This window comes from Ipomoea triloba, chromosome 15 (assembly GCF_003576645.1).
Source record: "Ipomoea triloba cultivar NCNSP0323 chromosome 15, ASM357664v1".
NCBI classification, from domain to species: Eukaryota; Viridiplantae; Streptophyta; class Magnoliopsida; order Solanales; family Convolvulaceae; genus Ipomoea; species Ipomoea triloba.
The window spans coordinates 12,594,638-12,620,569 of NC_044930.1; the positions used below are offsets into that span (position 1 = coordinate 12,594,638).

Sequence of the window (25,932 nt, forward strand, 5' to 3'; positions counted from 1 at the left end):
GTGAAGCATAGGTCTTCTGAATTTCAGATCTTTTTTAGTTGGCTTATTATCTCCAATTTGAAAATTTCTTTATTTAGTTGCTGTCCTTCACAGAAAAGTTTTGATAGGTTGGTTATAAAGTGCGATTGGAGGGGATGAAAGGAAAAAATACACATCTTCTCTTTTGTACAAGTGGTATTTTGCTACGGCGGCTATTGAGTGATCGCAATCTTGATGGTATTACCCATGTCTTTGTTGATGAGATTCATGAGCGAGGCATGAATGAAGGTAATGAGTTAACATATCTGGTTTACTCTTTCTCAAGTAAAAGAGTATTCAATTTGATTTTGTTGTGCTGTTTCTTCTCTTTTCTCATTGCAGACTTCTTACTGATTGTGCTAAAGGATCTTCTTCCAAGACGGCGAGATTTGAGACTGATTTTAATGAGTGCTACTCTTAATGCTGATTTATTTTCCGGTTATTTTGGAGGAGCACCAACGATTCACATTCCAGTAAGTTTTTGTTCTGTCTTAAGTTCTTAGTTGCCAACTATTCTTATAATAAACAAAATAAATATAAAGGGAGGATTTTTTTTTATTTTTTTTTTTAAATTTTAAAATTTTTTTATGTGTGTGTGTGTGTGTGTTTATTAAGTATTACAATGGGCTACTATTTACAAGTGAACTCTCTAACATACATACATAAAACATGATGTGGGACATGTTAATAGTAAAGAAAGAAGCTTTCAGAAACACTATGCTCTTTATTATCTTTGTAATCCAGTGGCTTAGTACACNATTACAGCCCATTATCTTATTCCTTTATTTTCGAATTAACTTCAGCTCAATCCAAATCAAGTCATACGGTCCACAAAATTTAATTCCAATCATTAAAATGTAACTTGGACCCTTTAATTTGGCGATTTATATCGTGGACCAGGATGCACAATGCATTGTGCACTCGTGTGAGCATAAATATAATATGTGCAGTCCATCTATCAGCTTAGACTTTTAGTTTAGATGGAGCACATGCTTTAATTTGATATCAAAGTCACGGTGGATTAATTTTATCAATCATTTTCTTTCCTTTTTGGGGAGAAAATATTTGATTGGATGGGAATTTTGTCATTTTCTTTCTCTTCAAATAAGAGAGAAAATGTGCTTTTTCGTGGGAGCGATGGTAAATGTGATGGAAGTGTTTTAATACTCTTTTTGAACATGACACTGCCTAATGTTTGATTTGGGTTCGTAATGGATGTTTGCCTGGCTATGTTTTCGATTGTTAAGTTGCTACTGTGGGTCACTAACCCACCGAATTTTGCAAAATTTGGTGTGGGGTTGGTCTAAGGCTCTAGGCCTTTGTTCTTGCAGGTAGAAATGTGCTCGAACAAGCAACGGCTAATTGAGACTCTTATAGATTAGCACAAACAAATATCATGATCAATCCACGAAGGTTTGGAACTTCTCCACCCTCTCTAGTTGTCCTTTCTAGAACTCCACTCTTAGGCTTCGATGGAATGTATATTCCGCTCCTCTCTAGACATACCCAGGATTCGTCGCAAGGGGCTTTGAAGTACACCCTTCAGTCGCCTCAAGAACTCAGTAACGAAATGTGGAATATAAGTTGTTAAGGTACCTTTGATAGTCGAATGATCGGGAAAGAGTTTAGTTGTAGAAGCGAAAGGGAAGCCTTTCTCCTAACTCTCGGGTTACATTAAGAAAGGAAATAACGAATGAAAGGTGAGGAGAAATAATCCATAGGTGTAACCTCAATACTAAAATCTATAATTGAAGCATCTAAGGCTGTATTAATCGGGAATACATGACATAAGGAATTAGTTTATATACAAACCTCCCCTTTAAGAAAGGAAGAACGAGGATCATCTGATACAGGTAGCTGATTAGGTATATAACTAAAGGAAGAGCAGAGGGATAAGTCGACCAGAGGAAGACTTACTTCATATTACCTAATAGGAAAAGAAGGGCTTCAATAGCTTTGGCTTTCTGGTGGTTTCAGGGTTTTTTTTTTTTTTTCCTAAAATTAAGTCCAATGAGATAAATTTTGGTACATTTGAGGAGGTTGGAGATTGAACCTGTTATGAACCCATAGTCAAAGGCTAATGCTGCTACTATATTGCAAGGTTATTGACATCCAATAGATGCAATAATCATCTCTTTCTATCACTGTAAATATTTTCAATGCTTCCTAAACCTATTGTGACTGGACAAACAAATAGTTTGTACTACATTGATTGTCTTATATTCAAAATATGAATACGTATATGGGATATTGAGATGTTGGTAAATACAAATATCTCTTATGAATATAACTAAACAAGGTTGCTTGTTTAAAGTAATGTTTATTTTTATTTTCTAATTATGTGTTTCATCATTTGGGGTTCTATAAATGATTACTAGTTACAGTTCGTAATATTTCTTTATTCCTTCACAGTAGTGAGATGTTTAACAAATGGCAAGTCCAACAATGATGGGCCAAGAATTATGATAAGGTCATGGAATTGTACAATGTCCAGAGGTTTAATCACCATGCTGTGCCACTGCCAACACCAAGGTCTGAAGATGAGGTGAGCAATCAATTTGTCATTGTGATCTTGGTAAGGAATACTCTCGCTCTAGATGAGTGTCTGATATAGTCTTGGGTCAAAGATACAAATCCCGGTCTCAAATGCTGCCCAACCTGCTCAAATTGATTTAAAATCAAAAGGTTATTAATAGAAAACCGACCAAAATCAACCGATGCTCACCCTTAGCTGTGGCCTAGTAATCAAGGTTATTGATGATTTTTTGACATTTTTCTGCATAAGGCCTATTTCACTATTTGTCTACACCTTAACTAAAATGATAGCTTACTAACCAATCATTTGCACTAAACAATATAGAAAGCCAAACAAAGTAGAAAACAAAATAAAATTGAGTGCAGTACTATTTAGAAACAGGAAATATGAAAGATTAGGCTACACAACCTATTAGCATAATAAGTCTGTCACAAGCTACATCAGATAAGAGACTTTGATTTGAAGTAAACAAAATATAGAAAGCCTTTACCATTAGCTTTAGGTAGCAGCATTAGGAGGAGGGTTAGCAGCTTTGGTGGCCTTGGTATGTGATTTTGGTTTACATTCTAGGAACTTCTGGCATTTTTCCTTGTGTGCTCGGAGCTTGTCCACGAATCCAACTCCAATTTACAAGTTACTACATTGGGCCTTAACAGCTGTTTTCTGACGTTTGTTACCCATTTTAGGTCTGAAATCAAAGTATAGCTGAAAATGAAGAGATTAAACAAAAGTAAAATTTAAAACCGTTTTCCAGAAATACAAATTATTTTAGAATCATTAAAATAAAAAATCTTATTCCCAAAATATGAATCATTAAAGAACTAACCTTCATTACGTACTGGTAAATCAAAACTAGGTTTCTGTATAAAATCACCACGATCATGATCATCAAAGCAAAAGTACCGAGGCCTAAGAAACGTACCCAACTCTATTTCCAAGACTTTATAACCTTAAGCTCTGATACCAACTTTAGCAGAGCCTAACTAATTCTATTGCCCAAAACAAAGATATCACCTAAGCTCTGATACCAACTGTAACACCCCTCTAGCGGAGCCTAACTAATTCTATAGCCCAAAACAAAGATCCACCTCAGCTCTGATACCAACTGTGACACCCGTATAGCAGAGCCTAACTAATTCTATAACCCAAAACAAAGATCCACCTAAGCTCTGATACAACTGTAACACACCTGATAAGTGCAATTTTTATAAATTATTTTATTATATTTTATTTAATAATTTTTATTATATAGTTATATTTTTATGGCTAATTTTATTAATTACATCCGCAGAGAATCTAGGGACGGAGTCCTGTGGACTTAAGATTAATCCGACGAAACTAGGATCACTTTTTTGAAACCAAATCCCCGGCCGGGATCACTTGTTTTTTTGAAACCAAACCCCCGAAATAGATTACTATAGAAGAGAAGAAATCAAGTCAGGAGGGACAGAGTCTCAATACAAAGTGCTAGCCTGAGAACCGACAGCAATAGCGAGAGTATGAGCAATAATATTTGACGATCTAGAAACTAAACTGTGACAACTTTTTTTTTTAGTATTACTGACTCAGTTACAATGTAGTATCTGTTCATAGCTACTTCTCAACCTAATGAAGCACAAAAAGTCAACAGTTGCCTCCACTGAAGCTCAAATCCACTCCCATCATCCATGTAAGAGTGTTAAATGGGACACCAGATACCACTAGACCACAAGGTCTTTGGCTGATGTGACAACTTAAAAAAGAAGACAAACTAGGATTACTTGTTAAAAAACATATATTATTAATTATTATTAGAGTTAATTCCATTTTTTAATCTTAATGTGACAACTTAAAAAAGAAGACAAACTAGGATTACTTGTTAAAAAACATATATTATTAATTATTATTAGAGTTAATTCTATTTTTTAATCTTAAATTTATAGGTGATAATTCAATTTTAGTCTTTTTTTATTAGAATATCATCATCTAGTCCTAATATTGTTGTGGTAAAACTATTTTTTATCCACCGTCAACAAATCGTTAAAATGTTGTTAAATACAAGAATACTTTGATCTTTTTTATAAGTAAGTTGACTTGCTATATTTTTCTTACATTTTTTCTTTAAAATATTCATAATTGAAGACCGAAATAGCTTGTATTTAACGAAACTTAAAGAATTTTATTGATAGAGAACCAAAAATAATCATGTCACAATAATAATAAAACTATAAATGAATATTTTGAAGAAAAAAAATAATAATAATACTTTCAACTCATCTAGCATTCCCCATATAAATAATAATAATACTTTCAACTCATCTAGCATTCCCCATATACTGCCTGATTTGTGCAATTACCCAGGAAATAAGCGAGCAGCAGTACGGTAGGCAGACATTGCTTGGTCTCCCTCTTCTCGAGCTGCATAAGCATTACCATAACCTATCCAAGCTGGAGCAAATGTTCCATCTAAACTAGTCGCCTTACTGTAAATACAAATTATAAAATTTATTTAGAGAAAAAACGATAGCCAATAAAATTAGACACATATAACCCCATATGTAGTACAAGTGCCAAAGCTTTTAAATTGCAGCATTGATTAAGAATAAGATTTCTTTGAACAACCACATTGCTTTCAATCCTCAGTGGCAGGACAGTGCCAAATTAAATTTTAAATAGAAAAATCTAGGTAGGTAAAATTGATACCTAAAATAACGGCGTGCTTGTTCATACTTCTTTATACAATAGTAGTAACAACCAACTGCAAACCATGACAGTGCCCTAGGTCAAAGAACACACTGGCGAGTTAACAAGATTTTAAAAGGATGTCCAAGAACAAGAATATAGATAACAAACAGCAATGGTTCCTTCATTTTAAAAAATGGAATATATGTGCAGCAAAGATGTGTTCAATATGTTTACTAAAAAAAATATCCTGAACAGTCTTCTTATCACTTTCAGTGTCATGCATTGATGTAATGGCATTCCATATATACAAAAATGACAAGAATAATGTACAGGGAATACAATATGGAAAGAAGTTAAAGATGATATACTGATATGTTCAGTTGTTCACTAAGAACGCAAACTTCAATTGAAAATTTAACAGTGTTCAGGCATACTCACTGCTGAGGGTAGTCCTTGACTAAATTGCTTGCCATGACATACAGCTCATTTGAGTGCCCCAGTTCCATGGCAGCTGCCAAATGCACTAAGGTACTCTTAAGATGGAATGGATCCTTCTCAAGTAATCTGAGTTACATAGTGATCGTGGAGCAAGGGAGAATATGTTATCTAAGTAACATTAATTATAGAAGCACGTAAAATGTTAGTAGTATTCCTTTGAATCAGTTACCAACTTACGTGGATGTTAGTTCAAAACATTTTTGATATTCAGAACACTGATGATAATACTCAGCTTTGCAGGCCAAAAGATCAGTATTCGTCTTGAGTGTGCACAATAAGGATTTGTCTAATGGTTTTATACTTGGACCATCCTGTTCCAGTTCCCTAAATTTCGCTTCCACTACATTCTCTTTTTCATACTGCAAAACATTATGATAATAATTCGTTCACACATAGAAGCAATAAATAATTGAAATGCAAGAGGAAAGACAACCATTTTTTATGCATCACCAGAAGACATTACAGGTCGATACAGCTGATAACATAGCTCATATGAAATCCTTACCTTCTTTACCAAGCAAGAATAGAATGAAGAGAGCCAACCATCTTCAGCACCAAACTGTAATGATGAGAGTAGGCTTGCCTCTGATAGAGTGCAGCAATTAAAACAAATGAATGAACTTTATTTCACAAGCAAATAGAACAGAATGTTATAATTTTGAGTAAACTGGAGTCTCAAAATGACTTTGCTCAGATATTTCTGCAGTTCCTATTTCCATATAAAATTACACCAATCTTTTTAAGCACTCAATCCCAGCAATAAATTAGAAAGTAATATAGATTAAATGATTAATGAATCCTCACCTTCATCACAAGTGAGCATATGATTCTCTACAAGGCATGCCAAGGCCTGTAAAAAAGCAAGAAAAATATATTTAAAAATGAAAGATTAAATACATTTGTATATTTGTTGTCCAATGTATAGAAAATAGTTTCAGGATTTGCAATTCCATTCAGTCAGGAAAAAGCACCTATAAAAATTTGGAGAATCAATAACCAAATAACAAATCAAGCCGCACACCTCATAACACAAAGGATCAGCTTTGATGGCAGCTTTGTACCTGCATAAGTCATAGAAACAGACAAACAGTTATGAGTTATATAAAGATGAGTTAATCCCAATAGTATGTGAACACATGTACAACAGGAAAAGGATAACAAATCGCATAATCATATATAGATGAGAATATTGAAAATAGAGAAGTTACAACTTACAAAATACTATATCAAACAAGATAGTGTTAGGAAATTACTATACTTACCATAGCTGAGCTTGTGCACGGTTCTCCAATGCTTCAGATGCCTTGCCCCTCAAGAAGCATATTGCAGACAAAATCTGCCACAACACAAACACTAAATTAACTGGATAATGGAGAGTTTTCAAAAAAAAAAAAAAACTGGATAATGGAGAGGGTATACATCAGAACAGACTACAATTACAATTGCAATTCACAGAAAGAAAACCAAGGTGAACCTCCTCCCCCTCCCAAGGAATTAACATACATTGATTTCACGATCTTCACCATCCTTGTCCAGGTACATGCTACTACAATCCCCAAGTTCAGTAACATTTCCATGTTCATCCACATTTGCATTACCAAGAACTAGTTGGCATTGATCCCACTCTTTCAATTCCCCCTAATGATACAAATTCATAAGTAAAACAGAAGAAGTTACAAAAATACAATAGATGCTGAAATTAGAATCATGAGTCACAATCACTTCAATCTTATCTAAGTAACATACACAGAAATGCCCCTTTTATAAGAAAATAGAAACTTAGGAACACAAGAAAACCAAATTCATCAAAGTTTACCCACAGTCATGTTGGCAAAGTTTATTACAGATTATGGTATTTGTCAAGTTACTTTGAAAAAACGGCTTAAATAAGCTAAAGTCTTGGCAGAATTCAGGAATGAGTCATCTTATTTTCAAAAATAATCTAAGCTAAACATTTAAAATGTAGATTATTTAAACTAAAATCCTAGTAAGAGATTAAATCATCTTCACCAAATGTAGCCAATATATAGAACATAGAGAATATACACAAAGAAGTTACCAAATGAAACAGTCAGTTTAGAATGAACAACTTGGGTATCTAATAATTTGCAATTGCCAAATTGAATCATATTACCAAATATTGGTCCTTTAACCCTGCGTAGGAGTAAAGCACACGAATTTACTCCTTTTTTTTTTCTTAGAGAGATAAACCTATGAAGTTCACTTCCAAATGAATGAAAATAAAAAAGGTGAGAATTCCAAAAAATTGAATGTGGAACAGCACACATACCAGGCACTTAGCAGCAAGATAACGGAAGCGGAGATCACGGAGAACAATTTGGGAGGCATTGAGGAGGTGGAATGCACGGCGGTAGTGTCCACCGAGGTAGAGAGCTTGCGCTTGCATGTAGATGTCTGTGGGGTCTGACGTTATCGCCGCCACTTTATCGGCAAAGAAGATTGCTGACGAGTACAAGTGCTTGCTCATGCAGTCCCTCACCACCCCTCTCAGCCTGTCGATTTCTTCTTCCCTCATTTTCTTCACCGTTTCAGCTCAATACCTACTCACTCTAGTCTGTATGGGGTGACTGGCAGTGGTGTATGCAGGAATTTTGTTCAGTGAGGTCAGAAAAGTAATGAACACTTTTGAAAATCAAAACAATTCAAATAGTCAATTGGCATTCATCAAGTTAATCTATTGTAGAGTTAGAGATGATAGGCGGAGGCGGAGGCGACGGCAGGGGAGGACGGGAGACGGCGGCGTCGGCTTCTGGTTCTGCTTGCTTCGTCGACGACAATGGAGGACACGTCGCAGAATCGCAGGGGAAGCAGCGGCAGCGGCAGCGGCGTCTAGGGTTGGAAGACTAGCGAGGGATTTTAAGTTTAAATTTAAATTTTTAATTGTTAAAGGATTAGTTTTTTAAATAACAATATGACTTTAAATATAGATTTTATGAATTAGAGATGAGTTAATTACTAAATGATCTCTTATCTGCAGTGAAATTATCAATTTCATCCTTGATTGTTTTTTTGTTTTTTTATTTTTGTCTCATTAAGTCTCTCAACTTTAAAAATCTTAGGGTGTGTTTGGAAAGCAGGAAAATGATTTATGGAAAATGAGTCATTTTCTAGAAATCATTTTCCTTTCTTGTGTTTGGCTGCAGAGTAAAAAATTGTATTTGTGTGTTTGGTTCATTTTCCAGAAAATGTCATTTTCCAGAAATCATTTTCCTTTCTTGTGTTTGGCTGCAGAGCAGAAATCTGTATTTGTGTGTTTGGTTCATTTTCCAGAAAATGAGGAGGAAAATGAACAGAATTCTATAATTACGTATTTTAGTATATTTGTTTAAATAATAAATATAACAACATTTATAATAACAATTTTCAGTATAATTTTCAGTGGCATCAAACCCTTCCCTTTATACGGGAGGTGGTAGGTTTGAGCCTCAGTGAAGGCAATACTGACTCTTGTGCTTCAATAGGTTGAGAAAGTAGTTATGAACAAAAAAAAACAAATGACTAATAAAATATCAAAATAACTAACCAAAATATTACAATTAAAAATAACAAAGCAAAAATAACTAGTTGATCATCTCATCCAAATTTTACAATCCAAAATAAGATATCAAAATAACAATCTAGCAATCCAACATTAAAGTCTTACAATCCAAGAGAAAGTCATAAAATCCAACATAACCAATATCTAACTCAAAGATGAAATAAAGCTCTCAATTCACTTTCTCTTCAAGCTTGAACTCTTCGCCTTGAAAATTCTAGCTTGAATTTCGTTTGTCATTAGAAATTCAAATGCTTTGCACAAGTCATCCTCGTGAAAGTCAGCGCCTATTGTCATCACTTGTTAATACAATTCACTTTCATCAATGCCACCGGTGCTCAATGACTTAATGGTTGATGCAATGTTACCAAGTTGCTCTGCCATTTCATCCACTTTCAAGTCAAATGACTTTCTCTTACGCCCTGATTTTTTAGACGAAGTAGCAGTTGATATAGATGTTTTCCCCCTAGTTTCTTCATCATTTTGGTCATGCAAGTTTTCAGGAGTTATGTCATCCACTTCATTGGTACCTTCTAACTCAATATCTACAAAAGATTTTGCAAACCTTCCTACAGCACAATCTCTCCCAACAACAATAGACATTTCATCATAATACTCAATTTTTTTTTTGAAGGTAAACGTAGCTATTCCATTAATTCATAACATAAAACGTTGACATCAATGATCAATGAAATGGTGAACCATTCCTTACAATCAGACACAGAAATAACTTTTCTAACTATGCTATAGAAAACTTGAATCGCAGACTGTTTTATAACTATGAAGCTATGTTCTTTCAGGGAGCTTAAAGCTTCATCAAAGATCTGGGTCTTCGTCATCATTTTTTTTTTGCTCGCCAGGATAAGATCAACACTTGTCGAAACCAAACTAAACGATTTATGCTAATGAAAATGAAAAGCTCATGAAAGTAACGAGAGGAAAAAAGCTCGTGAAACTAACGAGAGGAAAACACAATAATAGAGAAAATAAAAAGTGGGTAAAGTCAAAATAGGGTTGGGAGTTCAAGACTGCCAACACAAACCCCAATACCTACCTACTATTATTTTATTCAAAGGGAGAGAAGACGGAATAAGAAGATCTGTGGCGGTGGTCGGAGGCGGACGGAGCTGCGATGGGGGTCGGGGCGGAAGAAGAGTAGAAGGCGACCAAAACTGCCGGCTCAAAGCTCCATTAGAGCTCCGGCCGGAGGCCGGCAGTGGAAGCCGATAATACTCAATTTTTCTATTCAATATAGTTTCATACTTAGGAGTTGCCTATCAATAAAAAGCAAAAATACATTAAAAAGTATGCAATATTAAAAAATTTTAACATTAGAATTATGTTTTAAAAAAAAAAAAAACATTACCGATATAAGCTCCATATAAGTTGATGAATCGCGCATAATCATTTTCAACGAATCATCCTAACCAACTCCACTCAATTTTTTCACTTGGCAAATCGTCATCCACGTGTTCTTCACTGTTTTCAAATGATTTTCTACATGTTTTGATTCACATGCAACATTGAATTGTTCAGAAATAGTAGAAGCAACACGGTTGAATGAGGAAGATCTAAAATTGTTAGTTGGATTGTTGGGATTGTTAGCCTCTTCAGCTAATATCTGTAGAAATACACCCTCTATAGGCTTTGTCCACCTAAATTGCTTAGAAGTGTCAATTCTCTTGCCTTTATTCATGATGCTATAATAAATACAAATAATTTTGGAATTAAAGTATATAGCATATTTAACAATAAAGCAAATATCAACTATAAAGTAATCCAAGTTTAACAATTAATAACATTCAACAAAGCAGCACTAAGAAATGTTTAACAATAAAACAAGTACCAAACATAAACTAATCCAAGTTTAACAACTAATAACATCCAACAAAGTAGCAATAAGAAATGTTTAACAACAAACTAGATACTAAAGTCATTCCACATTTGTTCTGCAATTTCATCCCTCTTTGCATTCCACAGTCTAGCCTCGTGTCTTTCTTCACTTTGGGTATGAGATAATGTCAACAAGCTACCATCATCATTATCAACTAACGCTTGATTAATTTCATAATATGGTTATGAATTATGCAACAAGCTAAAACTATATCCACTTGTGTCATAAAATCTCAAAATGGTTCGGCATCTAATACACGGAATCGTTTCTTCAAAATTCCAAACACTCTTTCAATAGTTGTTCTTAAGGACGAATGACGAAGATTAAATAGTTCTTTCTTATTCTCAGGACGATGACCACTAAACTCCTTCAAATGAGATCTAACACCACGGTATGGAGTAAGTATCCCATTCCGGATGTCATATCCAGCATCACCAAGATAATATTTTCCTACAAGTGTACACAACTTGATTACTTATATGTGCCATGTATAATATATTGTAACATAATGAAAAAAATGATAGTTGTATTATTTATACCTTTTGGAATTTTAAATGTATTGGGACGTGTGAGTGCATCATTCAATGGAATTTTAAATGTATTGGGACGTGTGAGTGCATCATTCAAGACACGAGAATCGTGTGCACAACCTTCCCACCTAACAAGCACATAACAAAATCTCAAATCAAACGTGACGGCAGCAAACACAACATAACAAAATCTCAAATCAAACGTGACGGCAGCAAACACATTTTGTGTTGTTCCACATTTCCGTCCGCGAAATCTTCCTTGCACATCAAGTGGCACAGAAGCACAAATATGGGTTCCATCTATTGCTCCTAGACAATCTTTAAAGTATGGATAAAATCGAGGATTGCTAATGATTTCATGGCGAGTTAATTCACTATCCGGTAATACTATGAGTTTCTTATACAAAGTTAAAATGGCTCTCAAAACACTTCCCAGGGACTGGTTTGCGTGGGACTGGTTTGCGCAACCAGTCTCAGGGGACTGGTTTGGCCAATTCGACGGGACTGGTTTCAAAAACCAGTCCGTGGGACTGGTTTCACAAATTAGTCCGGCGGATTGGTTGTGAAATCAGTTTCCTTTTTGCTCAAAAATAGGCAAATGTTCTTAGATCTGAGAAAATCTACATGGAGAGAGCAAGAAAAGTGAGAAAGAGCAAGAAAATTACCTTGATAGGAAGCCAATAGAAAGAGCAGATGAAGAACAGTGAGATGCAAGAGTGCGAGAGAAGTGAGATGCGAGATCTAGACAGTGAGTGCAAGAGAGAGGTGTGATCCGGAAAATGACTTCCCCCCAAAAAAAGGGGAAGTCATTTTCCTCCAAATGAGGCTGATTTTCCATTGACTGACTAGCTATTTTCCTTTGACCATGTTTTCCTTGTCTTTCCTAAACACCACAAACCCGGAAAATGATTTCCATAAATCATTTTCCGGGTTTCCAAACACACCCTTAATCAATTTAGTCATCCATTTGTTTAGTCCTTAGACATTCATTTATCTGATGAGACCAAATTGGTAATTTTGATATAGTCAATGGACCATTTTGATAATAATCCTTCAGTTTAGGGTCACACTTGTGTGAGACCGTCTCACGGGTTGAGACCCGTGAGACGGGTCGGATCTATATAATTTAGGTCATAGAGTGTACAAGTAGATACGAAGCAAACGGTAGAGTTTTGCTGCGATGCTTACCTAAATGTATTGGGTACCAATGATTGGTCTGAATCTCTAATGGCGCAGAAATGCTCTCAAAATTGATACCGTATTTCATAATCATATCATTCATTAGAGNCATAACAAAATCTCAAATCAAACGTGACGGCAGCAAACACATTTTGTGTTGTTCCACATTTCCGTCCGCGAAATCTTCCTTGCACATCAAGTGGCACAGAAGCACAAATATGGGTTCCATCTATTGCTCCTAGACAATCTTTAAAGTATGGATAAAATCGAGGATTGCTAATGATTTCATGGCGAGTTAATTCACTATCCGGTAATACTATGAGTTTCTTATACAAAGTTAAAATGGCTCTCAAAACACTTCCCAGGGACTGGTTTGCGTGGGACTGGTTTGCGCAACCAGTCTCAGGGGACTGGTTTGGCCAATTCGACGGGACTGGTTTCAAAAACCAGTCCGTGGGACTGGTTTCACAAATTAGTCCGGCGGATTGGTTGTGAAATCAGTTTCCTTTTTGCTCAAAAATAGGCAAATGTTCTTAGATCTGAGAAAATCTACATGGAGAGAGCAAGAAAAGTGAGAAAGAGCAAGAAAATTACCTTGATAGGAAGCCAATAGAAAGAGCAGATGAAGAACAGTGAGATGCAAGAGTGCGAGAGAAGTGAGATGCGAGATCTAGACAGTGAGTGCAAGAGAGAGGTGTGATCCGGAAAATGACTTCCCCCCAAAAAAAGGGGAAGTCATTTTCCTCCAAATGAGGCTGATTTTCCATTGACTGACTAGCTATTTTCCTTTGACCATGTTTTCCTTGTCTTTCCTAAACACCACAAACCCGGAAAATGATTTCCATAAATCATTTTCCGGGTTTCCAAACACACCCTTAATCAATTTAGTCATCCATTTGTTTAGTCCTTAGACATTCATTTATCTGATGAGACCAAATTGGTAATTTTGATATAGTCAATGGACCATTTTGATAATAATCCTTCAGTTTAGGGTCACACTTGTGTGAGACCGTCTCACGGGTTGAGACCCGTGAGACGGGTCGGATCTATATAATTTAGGTCATAGAGTGTACAAGTAGATACGAAGCAAACGGTAGAGTTTTGCTGCGATGCTTACCTAAATGTATTGGGTACCAATGATTGGTCTGAATCTCTAATGGCGCAGAAATGCTCTCAAAATTGATACCGTATTTCATAATCATATCATTCATTAGAGTTTTTCTACAATTTAAATAATATTAATTTTGTCAATTAATTTTAAACAATTCGTAAGAGTAAGTTCAGAAATAATGGCTTGCAATTTAGAGTCACAGTAGTCATGCTATATTTTGTTATAAAGTACAACATTTTTTTTATGTATATATGAAGTATTATATATGATTCTTAAAGTACGGTATTTAAGGTTTAAAGTATTGATTATATATGTTTTAGATTTGTGCTATAAAGTATTACATTTAAAATATAAAGTGTTACATTTAAGGCTTAAAGTATTAAACATATCTACCTTAAACTATATATTAGATTTGTGTTATGAAGTATTATATTTAGGAAATAAAGTATTGTGTTTAAGGCTTAAAGTATTAAATATATCTACCTTAAACTATGCATTAGATTTGTGTTATGAAGTACGTAGTATTATATTTAGCCTATAAAGTATTGTGTTTAATGCTTAAAGTATTAAATATATCTACCTCAAATTTTGTATTAGATTTGTGTTATGAAGTATTATATTTAGGCTATAAAGTATTGTGTTTAAGGCTTAAAGTATTAAATATATCTACATATAAACTGTGTATTAAATTTGTGCTATGAAGTATTACATTTAAGTTATAAAGTATGATATTTAAGGCTTAAAGTATTGATTATACATTTAGAGCAACAACTTGTTGAGAAACCACATCCTTGTTTGATTCTTCTTCCTGATACACAAATAATCATCCGATCTTTATATGACAAGCTACGGCTCCTGCGAACCTATCTACAACAAGCTTACGAATAAGAGGGAATAAAGGTTTTGCATTTTGGAATCATAAATATTGCAATGGGAAAAGAAGATGAAATCGAGTACAAACTGGTGAAATTTATTTGGCGGCAGTTCGTAACTAGCAGGGGGGGTGAGGTAGGGTGCACAGTAGCATTAGAGACAACTTGTCAACATCTTCATCGGACCTTGCAACTAGTAGCGAAGGGTGATGCATCCTAAAATTTGCATTTCGGATGCACTACAAGGATATAATCACTCGCAATTAAACATTGAAAGTTCTCAAAATTATCAATCCCACGGAGCTCTAATAAAATTCAAACACACAAAGAAATGGAGACCACTTATCTCCCAGATCTACAACAACACTCTACAATTAACCTCCAATGAAGAAATGCAGGAAAAAAAAAACTTGCAAAAACAACCGCGCAACTACATGTGAGAAATTAAGGCACAACATTTGACAAAAGTTGTTGTTTACCGGAGTTGAAGGCTACGACAGAAATGGAGGCAGAGGAGATGGGAGGAGGCAAAGAGCTTGAGCATAGGAGATGGGAAGATATAGAGAGGTGGGCGACAGAGATACGAGGAGGCAGAGACAACATGAGCGAATATGATGATATGCGAAAATCAATCTTGTGGCAAAGAGAGAGAGAGAGAGAGAAACGATGAGGTAGAGAAAGGGGAGGGTGAGAAGCACATGTTGACCAGTATAATTAGCGACCCGAAATATTTCGGTTAACAATTAATTGAAATTCTTCGGTTCGGTCGGTTAATCGAACTTTCACCGAAATTTTCACACTCCTATTCATCAGTTTAATAAGAGAGAAAATGGTGAATATGATGACTGAAATGGTCTCTTAACTATAGCAAAGTTACCAATTTGGTCCCGAATAAATTGATGTCTAACGACTAAACAAACTAAAGACTAATTTGGTTAAGATTTTTAAAGTTAAGAGACTTAATTAGGCAAAAAAAGTCAATAATTAAATTGATAATTTCGCTATAGTCAAATGACCATTTCAATAATTAACTCATTAAAGATTTTGGGTTGAATTTTAATTTTTAATTGTTAAAAGGTTAGTTTTTCAAATTACTCCGTACTATATATATATATATGTATATATATGTATGTATGTATGTATGTATGTATTCAAATGAGGACACATATATTATGGAGGATAATGAGGACAAATATTGTGCATTGGATTTTAAGAAATGGTGTAGATTAAAGCTAACTATTAGATTATCTACTGTTTAAAATAGGCGTGTGTAGTTGTATTAAGATGATGAGTTATTTTGTCAACTTAAGCGTGTCTTTTAATTTTTGTAGGCTTGATTTTCGGCTGTCTTTTGGAAGTTTCAATGCACACGACTCATTACTCTCTTTTTATGTATATGATTTTGTAAATATATACATAATATATTCAATGTTTCTTATTAATTATATTCATAATTGTTATTGTGCGTTATTACTGAACTTATCTTAGATGATGATGAGAAGAAAAAATTTGTGCTAATTGAGATTAAGAGGTTGTTACAAGTGCTAAATAGATCTTTGAAAAAGTTTCCTCCAATGGCTCTTCTGAATTTTGACTCATCGATGAACACTGTAAATCGATTGTTGCTTGAGGAATTGTCTTATGATCGTGTAGCCTTGGCTGAAGAGAGTATCCTTTCGGCAAGCAAACTGACTGACGAACAAAGGGTGGTGTATGATACAATCATTGGAGATGCGTTTAGCAATACTGGTGGTATGTTTTTTGTATACAGTTATGGTGGAATAGGAAAGACATTCGTATGGAAAACCTTATCTTCTACATTGCGTGTGAAAGGTGAAATAATTCTAAATGTTGCTTCTAGCGGTATAGCTTCATTACTTCTACCCGGTGGAATGACTGCACACTCAAGGTTTGCAATACAAATTTCCCTAACAGAAGATTCCACATGTAACATCCGACATGGCAGTGACTTGGCAGAAGATTCCACATGTAACATCCGACATGGCAGTGACTTGGCAGAGTTAATTGTTTAAGCTAGGTTAATAATTTGGGATGAAGCACCGATGATGCACAAATATTGTTTTGAAGCAGTAGATAGAACAATGAGAGACTTAATACTCTTTGTTAAATCCAAGAAGTGCATATCAAACATTTGGTGGTAAAATTGTTGTTTTAGGGGGGATTTTAGGCAAATATTGCTTGTGGTTCCCAAAGGCATACAAGGCAAGACATTGTGGCGGCAACCATTAATTCTTCTTATTTGTGAGACAATTGCAAGGTTTTGAAGTTGACTAAGAACCTTTGTTTGAATAGTATAGGTGATGTTGTTGAATTGGAGCAACTTAGAAGTTTTTGCAAATTAGATTGCATCAATTGGGGATGGTACAATTGGTGACCAAGACGACGGTTTTGCAGCCATCAAACATGTTATTGCCCACAAATGGTGATCCCATTGCAACTATAGTTGAAAGCACATTTCCAATGTTTTCAAATGAAAGTGGTGATCATAGTTTTTTAGAAAGTTGTGCAATTCTAGTTACAACTCTAGATGCGGTCAATGCTATCAACCAATACATGAGTGACATGCATGATGCCGAGAGTAGGACATACTTGAGTTGCGACGCAGTATGTACGTTTGAGTTTACTAATGGCATTTTGGTTGATGTCCACACTCCGAAATTCCTAAATGGTATACGGGCTTTTGGCATACCAAACCACTCATTAACATTGAAGGTTGGATCTTCTGTTATGTTACTGAGAAACATATACTACCCTCTCAGGTTGTGTAATGGGACTAGATTGGTAGTCACTAAGCTGTCAGAACACGTAATAGAAGCAAAAATTTCCACAGGTGATCACTCAGGTACTAGGGTGTTGGTTCCTCGAATGACAATGACTCCATCAGATCCCAAGTTGTCACTCAAGTTTAAAAGAAGACAATTTCCATTGATGCTTTCATAATGACTGTAAATAAAAGTCAGGGCCAAACGTTATCTCATATTGGACTACTACAAAAAAAAATCAGTGTTTGTACACGGGCAGTTATACGTAGCAGTATCTAGAGTCAGTAATCCTAAGGGACTCAAATTTATGATTTGTAATGAGTTAGATAGTACTGCTAATTCAACCACTAATGTAGTTTACAAAGAGGTATTTAATAAGTTATAAATAAAATATTTTACTCATTCTATTTTAATGTTGTACTAACATTACTTATCAACAAATACAAATACATTCATATAATACAATTGACATCTTTTCATAAAGAAGTTATAAAATTTAAGTCAGTGTGTCGCACGGGTAAATTTCTAGTTTTTTTTTTAATCGGAGAAGGAGGAGGGACCCCTGGGGTGCCAAACTTAGGTTGACTCCACCACTCTGCGCGCACATGTAACATGCGCTAAATCGTCAAAATAAGCATCCTCGCTCACCGCTGGGAATTTGGCGAGACTTACTATCTCCTCACTTTGCGTAGTACCATACGAGGCAAGGCAATCAACCACCTTGTTTTGTTTTCGGTAGATCCCTTTGAACGAGATCCTCCAGTCCCTAGTAGTCCATCCTTTGATTGCGTTTATGTATTGACAAACCGGTCCTCGACCGATAGACTAAGCCTGAATCCATTGTAGCACATTTTTTGAATCCGATTGTATCTCCATGTCAAGAGTTCCTCTCTGCCATGCCCACTTCAGACCTTCGGCTATGGCTTTTGCTTCCGTCCAGGAAGGGTCTCCGTAAGATGTACTGCACATTGAATCCCGCAATCCACTCCCCCTTATTATTCCGCATAACCCCTCCCAATCCTGCTTTGTTAGTATAGTATAGTAGATAGATACTAGATAGTAGATTAGAAAAAAAAAATGTCACCATTTACTTTCCCTTGGCGCAAGTGGCAATTAACTTAGAGTTGAGGGGTCTTAATAGCAAGGGTTTAAACCAAGCCAGGAAATAGGAATGCTGCCCTGCCATCTTCCTTCTTACTCACGGCGCATGCAGTGACTCAGTGACCTTCACCATCACCAATGGCGACCCAAGGAATCGAGCAGCCACAACGATATGGGGGAGAAGCTTACGGCGTTCTATTGTACTACAAATACGCTACCATCCCCGACCTCCAACAACTCCTCAATTTCTACAGATCCAACTGCACCTCTCTCTCCCTCGTTGGCCGCGTCCGCCTCTCTCCCTACGGCGTCAATGTTACCGTAATCCCCAAATTTGTTCGAAATATATGCCTATTCAGATAGGAATATATGCAAATAATAGTTTATCTCAAAAATTTACTCGGTTTGAATATCTGTTCTCTTTCATTTGCCCTTCTATGTATTGGATTGGTGTTTTCTTTATATGTTGATTTGAGTTTTTGATTTCTCGATTGATATACAGACATCTTAATTAGGCATTTACGGATTTGTATCCTTAAGCTGATTATGCAATCTGAGCTATGAAAAAAGTTGAGAAGTTGGTGGCATCCGCAGTGTGATTGACTTGGAGATCTTTGATTGTTTGTTTCATACAGGTTGGGGGGAAGTTGTGTGCTTTAGAGGAGCATATTTCTGCAGTGAAGCTGAATAGTTTGTTTGAAGGGACAGATTTCAAGCTTGCATCTTGTCACGAACCTTTGGATGATAGGGTTGCTAAAGAATGTGGATTCACTTCTCTATCCATTCGCATTGTTAAGGTTATTCAACTTTTTTATTGCAGTTGCCACTTCCCTTAAAATGTTATTTGATTGTGATGACTAGCCCTTAATTGTTGTACAGGAATTGGTCACTTTGAGTTCTTTTCCGCTGCCAAAGTCTGCAGAAGTTTCAGATGCTGGAAGACATCTTTCTGCAGTTGAATTCCATTCTGTGCTTAGTGATGCGGGTGTGTAGCCTTAGACCTTAGAATTCTTAATCTATGTGCTTCTAAGTATTTTTTTTTTTTAATCTTTTTTGGGTGTTGTATCTTATCATAGTTCATAAAAGTTTGTTAAATAATTTCTCTAACCACCATTTAATTATCCATATCCACACTAGGCAACATACAGGATGAAAGGGAAAACAGAACAGTCCTGTTGGATGCAAGGAATTTATATGAGACAAGAATTGGGAAGTTCTCTACTCCAAATGTGGAGACTTTGGATCCAGAAATTAGGCAGTACAGTGACCTTCCGTCCTGGATAGATAACAATGCTGAGAAATTGCAGGGAAAAAATATCCTTATGTAAGCATTATTTGAAGTGCCGTTTTGTTATAAAAAGTTTACCAGCTATTTGAAACTTATGGTTGACATGTAGCCTGTCATCTTGGTATTTATCAATTCTTGGTGCTTTACAGGTACTGTACTGGTGGAATTAGATGTGAGATGGCATCGGCTTATATCAAATCGAAAGGTGCTGGCTTTGAAAATGTTTTTCAGGTAACTCCAGTAAAAGAATCACCTTTGTAGAGTTCTAAATAGTTTTTAAAATTCACAAGGACTTATCAGTAGGCTTTAACATGATTGTCAGTATGCTGATTCAAATTGTTGGCCTCTTTGCAGTTGTATGGTGGGATTCAGCGTTATATGGAACAATTTCCTGATGGTGGGTTTTTCAAAGGAAAGAATTTTGTTTTTGACCATAGGTATAGTTCTACATCGGCACATCCTTAACCTTACATATTGCATATTCTGTGATCATCCTGCCAATGCCACACTTACACTTTCCTTGCACTTGGCACAAATTTCTCTGCATTCATATTTATGTTATTATATTGTGTAGGCCTTTTTGTCCATGAATTTTCCTGGAAGCTAGTAGTGCATATATTCTTACTGTTTAATATATAATACTACTGTTCTATGTCATAACTGATGTAATTGTAGACTGGTAATTACTAAAGAGGAATAAGTGACAGTTGTTTAATCTTAGTTGTTGGTTCTTTAATGCCATTGGTGATTGCAGGGTTTCAGTTGGGAGCTTGGATTCAAAAATTTTGGGTACTTGCCTTCTTTGTAACTCATCTTTTGATGATTATTCTTCTCGTACACGGTGCATGTACTGTAGGATGCTTGTACTAATCTGCAAGAACTGTCAGGTATGGCTTTTAAAAACTATTTTACCAAACATTGAAAACATGTAGTATTTATTTAATATCATTATAGATTTATGGTGTTCGTTAGTAGTTTTTTCATCAGATTATGTGAAGTCCAAATTGTGGAGCTGTGTGGTCCTAGGGATTAAATTTTATGACTCTTTGGCTTGACTTTCATCATAGTGGCATAGCCACATACCCACATATATAGCAATTGCTTTTCCTTTTAGTTATTCCAGGGATTCCCCTAATGTGTTCTTGCTTGGAAAAAAAATGATTTGTGCCATGCAGGATACAAATTCTTTTTATGCTTGTGAACTATGCCAGAAAAATGGTAGAAATGTTGACTCAGTTTTGGCTATGAAAGCTGAGAAATCAGTAGAAATATCTGAAGGGGATGAGCCTGAAGCTGTTTCCACTTTGAATAAAACTCAACACTTGCCTATTGTTGCACGGCAAAATGGTAAGGTCTGTGATTCTTAACCAAATTTGACTCGTTTTCTCCTAAGACAAGTAATGCTTACTTGGACACAAGGTTCACTTTTTAATCTGTCAATGCCATATAACTTTGTTTTGATTGTGCACATATGGTTTATATTTTTGACCCTATATCCTGGTTATTCTGTTACATCATTAATGCTTCAGAAAGTTCACTGATATTTTGCATCATAACATGCCCTGCAGGGACACATACGCCCAGGAGACTGAGGATTTTGTGCTTACATGGCTTCCGCCAGAATGCCTCCGGATTTAAAGGAAGAACAGCGTCATTAGCGAAGAAACTCAAAAACATTGCTGAACTTGTCTTCATTGACGCACCCCATGTTTTACCTTTCATCTACCAACTTCGCCCACCAGAGCAGAACTGCAATCACACATCATCTTCATCTTCTTTATCAAAGGATACCCTTCCTACGAGCGGTTGCAATAGAAAGTTTGCATGGCTGGTTGGGTGCGGGTACACTGCAGAGAGTAACTCTGATTGGAAAATAGCAGACTGTACATTTGATTCTCTGCAGTACCAGCAACAAACCAAGGGGTTTGATAGATCTCTTTCATATTTGAAAACCACGTTTTCTGAAGCCGGGCCATTCGATGGGATCTTGGGGTTTTCACAAGGAGCTGCAATGGCAGCTTTGCTTTGTGCACACAAAGAAAAGTTAAAAGGGGAGCTAGATTTCAGATTTGCAATTCTGTGCTCCGGATTCGCTGTTAATATGGATGAGTGTCAGCAGGGTTCAATAAACTGCCCTTCACTTCACATATTCTGCAATGACAAGGGCAACGACAGGCAGATAAAGAACCAAGCTAGTAGACGACTTGCTTCAATGTTTGATGATGGTTGCTCTGTGGTTATTGAACATGATTTTGGTCATATAATTCCAACACAATCTCCATTCATAGATCAGATCAAAGATTTTCTTCACCGTTTCCTGTAATTTATCTATGAATGGAACAGTGTTTTTGAGCTTGTTCACTGGTGAAGTTTAGGTCGGTAGTTGTATCATCAATGTATCACATTGTATCAGATTTTAGATATCGTGTTATCATAGCGCATTAACAAATAATATGAAGTGAAAATGACTTTGTTTCCCCCACTTTTAAACTATAGGATTCAGTGGACTTTCTCTTTCAATTATAGGCGCATGTATTATTTCTTTTTAAATTATCCTGAAGTGACTATTTTATATCAACAAACAAATACTCAGAGTATTCGAGGTAACAAATTATAGGGAAGTGAATGTATTAAGAACTAGGGATTAATATGTTCACAATAAGCTAATCATAATGTAAGAAGGGATATTAAACTACAAGCAAGTAGGTAACTAATAAAAACAAGGCAACCAAATTAGGAGAGGTAACAAATTATAGGGAAGTGAATGTATTAAGAACTAGGGATTAATATGTTCACAATAAGCTAATCATAATGTAAGAAGGGATATTAAACTACAAGCAAGTAGGTAACTAATAAAAACAAGGCAACCAAATTAGGAAAGGTAAGAGAATGATGAGTGAGATCTTTGATGCCAAATGTTTAATCACCTGGTACTAAACTAAAGTGAAACATACATTTGGATTCAACAAGTGCGGATGATTGCAAATAAAGGAGTGAGTCATTTCTGTATTCCCCATCCAAAGCAAGGAAATGTGTAATAAACTCATTCTCATGAGAAAATTGCAATAGCAAAGCAAGAATAAGCAATTAAATAGAGTTTCTTAACAAATATGTCATCTTTTAAGGTGCAACAGTGAGTGTTCTAAATCATGCCCTAACTCTTATTGAAGGGAGTATTTTGCGGTGAGGTGGATAAGTGGTAAAACGAGGAGAAATTCCCGAATGTCGTGTCTCTCAAGGATAACAAATTAGAACGAATTAGTGTTGGCATTTAGGAGGTTTAAGAGAAAGAGTTACGGGAATAGCTAAGGCTAGATGTCATTTGTACGAAAGTTTGAAGGTTTAAAATGGTTGTGTTTAAGGAAAAGGAAAGGTGGAGATTGGGGCTCGTAGCTAGACTATGTGGTCACTATCTAGTGGATTTGCAAGCAAATGATTTGGATTCGACTAGGGAGTTCATGGCACTTCACCAAGTGGCGTCACACTTGGACTCCCACATCCTCATTCGGTTGGGGCATGTTATCAAACACCTTATCTACCACTCCTCTCGGACCTCTTCCTTTCGAACTAAGGGCGGAGATGTGGGTGAGTTGGACTCGTGAGTGGTCGCTATCGCGCGCACACTCACTTTCACTAGGTTTGCTACCTAATGTGGCCACACTTAGGCACAAAGCATATCAAACATCAACCACACAAGTATTCACACCCAAGAATCATAAAGCTCACATCTTTAAAGCAATGTCAATTAGTAATTCAACCACATAGCTAGTTTTGGGTCCACTGATTCCCTATCTAATCTAAGCTAGCATTAAAACAAAGAATCAAGAAGAAGAAATGGAAGTTTCAAAGAAAACAAACATGAAAGCAAAATAAACATTGAAGAGAAGAGTTACCATCCATGGTGAATGGTTCCATTACATTTTGTCTTGAAACTTCTATCCTTCTAGCTTGATCTTGAATCTATTCTAAGGGAAGGGAAGTTTTCCCCCAAGAGGGGAGAAAACCTAAGGGAACTTTAGATCTAAAACTATTATATGGCTGCTAGGTTTTTTTCATCTATCCGAAAAAGGGGTTTAAATAGGCAACCCGAATCCAAAAATCCCGAAATGGCCTCTATGGCCAGACCAATCCATCACCATGCGTGGTGGAGGGCGTGGACAGCTACTGGAAATGATCCACGCCTATCCACACGCGTGTTGGCCGCGTGGGAGGTTCCTGCTTTGCGGCTTCTTTGCTTTTTGCTTTGTTTTGGCCTTGAATCCCTTTTTGATTTGTGGAAACACTTCAAAACTTTTCCTAAAATTTGTGTTAGAAGTTTTTGATCACATCTGAGTTTAAAATGCATGAGATTGTTGTAAACGGGTGGCAAAACTTCGCATTCTATCCTATTTTCGACCCTTAATATGTACTATTCTTGGTGCTTATCACTTATCAAGACACAATTATAACAAGAAAAATATATAATTTGAACTTTTAATCACACACTTTAACAATAATATATACCACAATTATAACACAAGATAGCAAACCCAAAAATATGTATATTTTATTAAGAAATTAAAGTTCTAGGCACATAAGTTCATTAACACTTGATACCAAAAAATTTCAAAGTAAACCTAGCTAGCCATGGTTAACATTGTCTCCAATACACAAGTTAATGGAGGAAAATACAATAAAAAAGAAAGGTGAGAAAAATGTAAAAGATTCTCCCAATAGTGATGTCCTCCCAAAATGTAGTAATCTTGATTCCTTGGCTACAACCTACATTAGTAACATGTTTAATTCTGTCGAGGGTATCATGAATCCTGCCCTAGACTGCATCGAGTCAAAGGTTTCAGACATCCAAAAATTCTTCATTGGGGCGTAGGGTAGTGATGCAATAGGTAAATGAGGCTTTATTTGATATTAAGCCAGATAAATCTCTTGGCCTAGATGGGTTGAGTCCTGATTTTTTTCAGCATTTTTGGGATATTATAGAATCTGAGATTTTGACTTTCTGTTATAATGGCTTTCAATATGAAAAATTGCGAGGGGGTTTAAACCTTACTCATATTGTCCTCATCCCTAAAAAACCTAGACTTGGGAGTATGGGGGATTTAAGACTTATTGCACTGTGTAACATCCTTTACAAACTTGTATCCAAAAATCTTGCTAATTGTATCAAACCTTTGCTCAATCAGTTGGTGTCTGAATCCCAAATGTAAGTGTACAAAATGATACACGTTTTACCTTATTATAATTGGCTAATTTATTTGTCAAAGGTTATAATTTTAAGTATTTGTAATTTTGGATCGTACCCCTATTTGGATTTATCTAAAGATATTTTCACGTTGGATCAGCGTCACCTAGATCAGGGTCAACGGATATCTCAATGTTTCTCTAACCGATTTTAGTTGTGTTGAACTAGTTTTCAGCCTGATTTAAATTGGGTGGATGTTAATTATTCAAGGATTTCTGGTCAACATTATTATGGGAAGTTGGTTACATCATATCTAGTATATAAAAGGGTTGGATTTCTATCATTATCACTCATGGATTTCATTAGTATTATTTGAAGGACTATTCTCTCTATATTAATCAGTTTATCAGTATATTTTTTTTTGTGTTTTTGTTTTTATTTGTCTGAAGCTGCTTCAACAGTGTTGAATCTTGAAGAACATTGGCATGCCCTTACCTCTCCAAAATAGATGTTGTGAAGATTGATGTTGGTTTAGTGGCTAAGACCTTTGTAATCAAACATCTTGTAATCTTGGTGAACATCTAGTGATTTGGTTGATGTGAATTGCCCTGCAGATGTAGGAGTTTAGCTCCGAATTGCGTAAACAGTTGTTGTGTGCCTGGTTCTACTTTCCTACCTTTTATTTATGTTTGTTCATTCGAAATTCAACATTAATTAATAGTT

The 25,932-nt window shown here is 35.8% G+C and overlaps 5 protein-coding genes across 6 annotated transcripts in view; 4 read left to right on the forward strand and 1 right to left on the reverse strand.

Annotated features, from left to right (window-relative positions):
- Nucleotides 1–191, forward strand: part of LOC116005583 (DExH-box ATP-dependent RNA helicase DExH3-like) — a 27,947-nt gene extending 27,756 nt beyond the window's left edge. The window contains exon 9 of one of the 2 annotated variants that reach the window (XR_004094995.1): nucleotides 94–120. Coding sequence is in view for 1 of the 2 variants with exons in the window: in XM_031245821.1 (XP_031101681.1) it covers nucleotides 94–138 (45 nt within the window). In the remaining variant the exon portion in view is untranslated. Of the gene's footprint in view, nucleotides 1–93 lie in introns of both variants that reach the window. The other variant, XM_031245821.1, reaches the window with a different exon arrangement.
- Nucleotides 192–4,834: 4,643 nt separating this feature from the next.
- LOC116006114 (anaphase-promoting complex subunit 6-like) lies at nucleotides 4,835–8,596 on the reverse strand. The gene is made up of 10 exons (XM_031246390.1): nucleotides 8,007–8,596; nucleotides 7,220–7,354; nucleotides 6,979–7,052; nucleotides 6,738–6,777; nucleotides 6,521–6,566; nucleotides 6,222–6,301; nucleotides 5,894–6,075; nucleotides 5,657–5,782; nucleotides 5,237–5,311; nucleotides 4,835–5,016 (listed from the first exon to the last, which is right to left on the reverse strand). The coding sequence occupies exons 1-10, from the start codon at nucleotides 8,250–8,252 to the stop codon at nucleotides 4,887–4,889; spliced, it is 1,134 nt and encodes a 377-aa protein (XP_031102250.1). The 5' UTR covers nucleotides 8,253–8,596; the 3' UTR covers nucleotides 4,835–4,886.
- Nucleotides 8,597–15,360: 6,764 nt separating this feature from the next.
- On the forward strand, nucleotides 15,361–16,891 carry LOC116005695. The gene is made up of 2 exons (XM_031245937.1): nucleotides 15,361–15,448; nucleotides 16,347–16,891. The coding sequence occupies exons 1-2, from the start codon at nucleotides 15,361–15,363 to the stop codon at nucleotides 16,889–16,891; spliced, it is 633 nt and encodes a 210-aa protein (XP_031101797.1).
- Nucleotides 16,892–17,237: 346 nt separating this feature from the next.
- LOC116005696 lies at nucleotides 17,238–17,819 on the forward strand. Its single transcript, XM_031245938.1, has one exon. The coding sequence runs from the start codon at nucleotides 17,238–17,240 to the stop codon at nucleotides 17,817–17,819; it is 582 nt and encodes a 193-aa protein (XP_031101798.1).
- An 806-nt stretch (nucleotides 17,820–18,625) lies between these two features.
- Nucleotides 18,626–22,523, forward strand: LOC116007533 (rhodanese-like domain-containing protein 6). Its single transcript, XM_031248246.1, has 9 exons — nucleotides 18,626–19,063; nucleotides 19,378–19,539; nucleotides 19,622–19,727; nucleotides 19,880–20,066; nucleotides 20,180–20,261; nucleotides 20,385–20,467; nucleotides 20,785–20,917; nucleotides 21,206–21,377; nucleotides 21,599–22,523. Exons 1-9 carry the CDS (start codon nucleotides 18,881–18,883, stop codon nucleotides 22,351–22,353), a joined length of 1,863 nt encoding a protein of 620 aa, XP_031104106.1. The 5' UTR covers nucleotides 18,626–18,880; the 3' UTR covers nucleotides 22,354–22,523.
- Nucleotides 22,524–25,932: the final 3,409 nt, after the last annotated feature.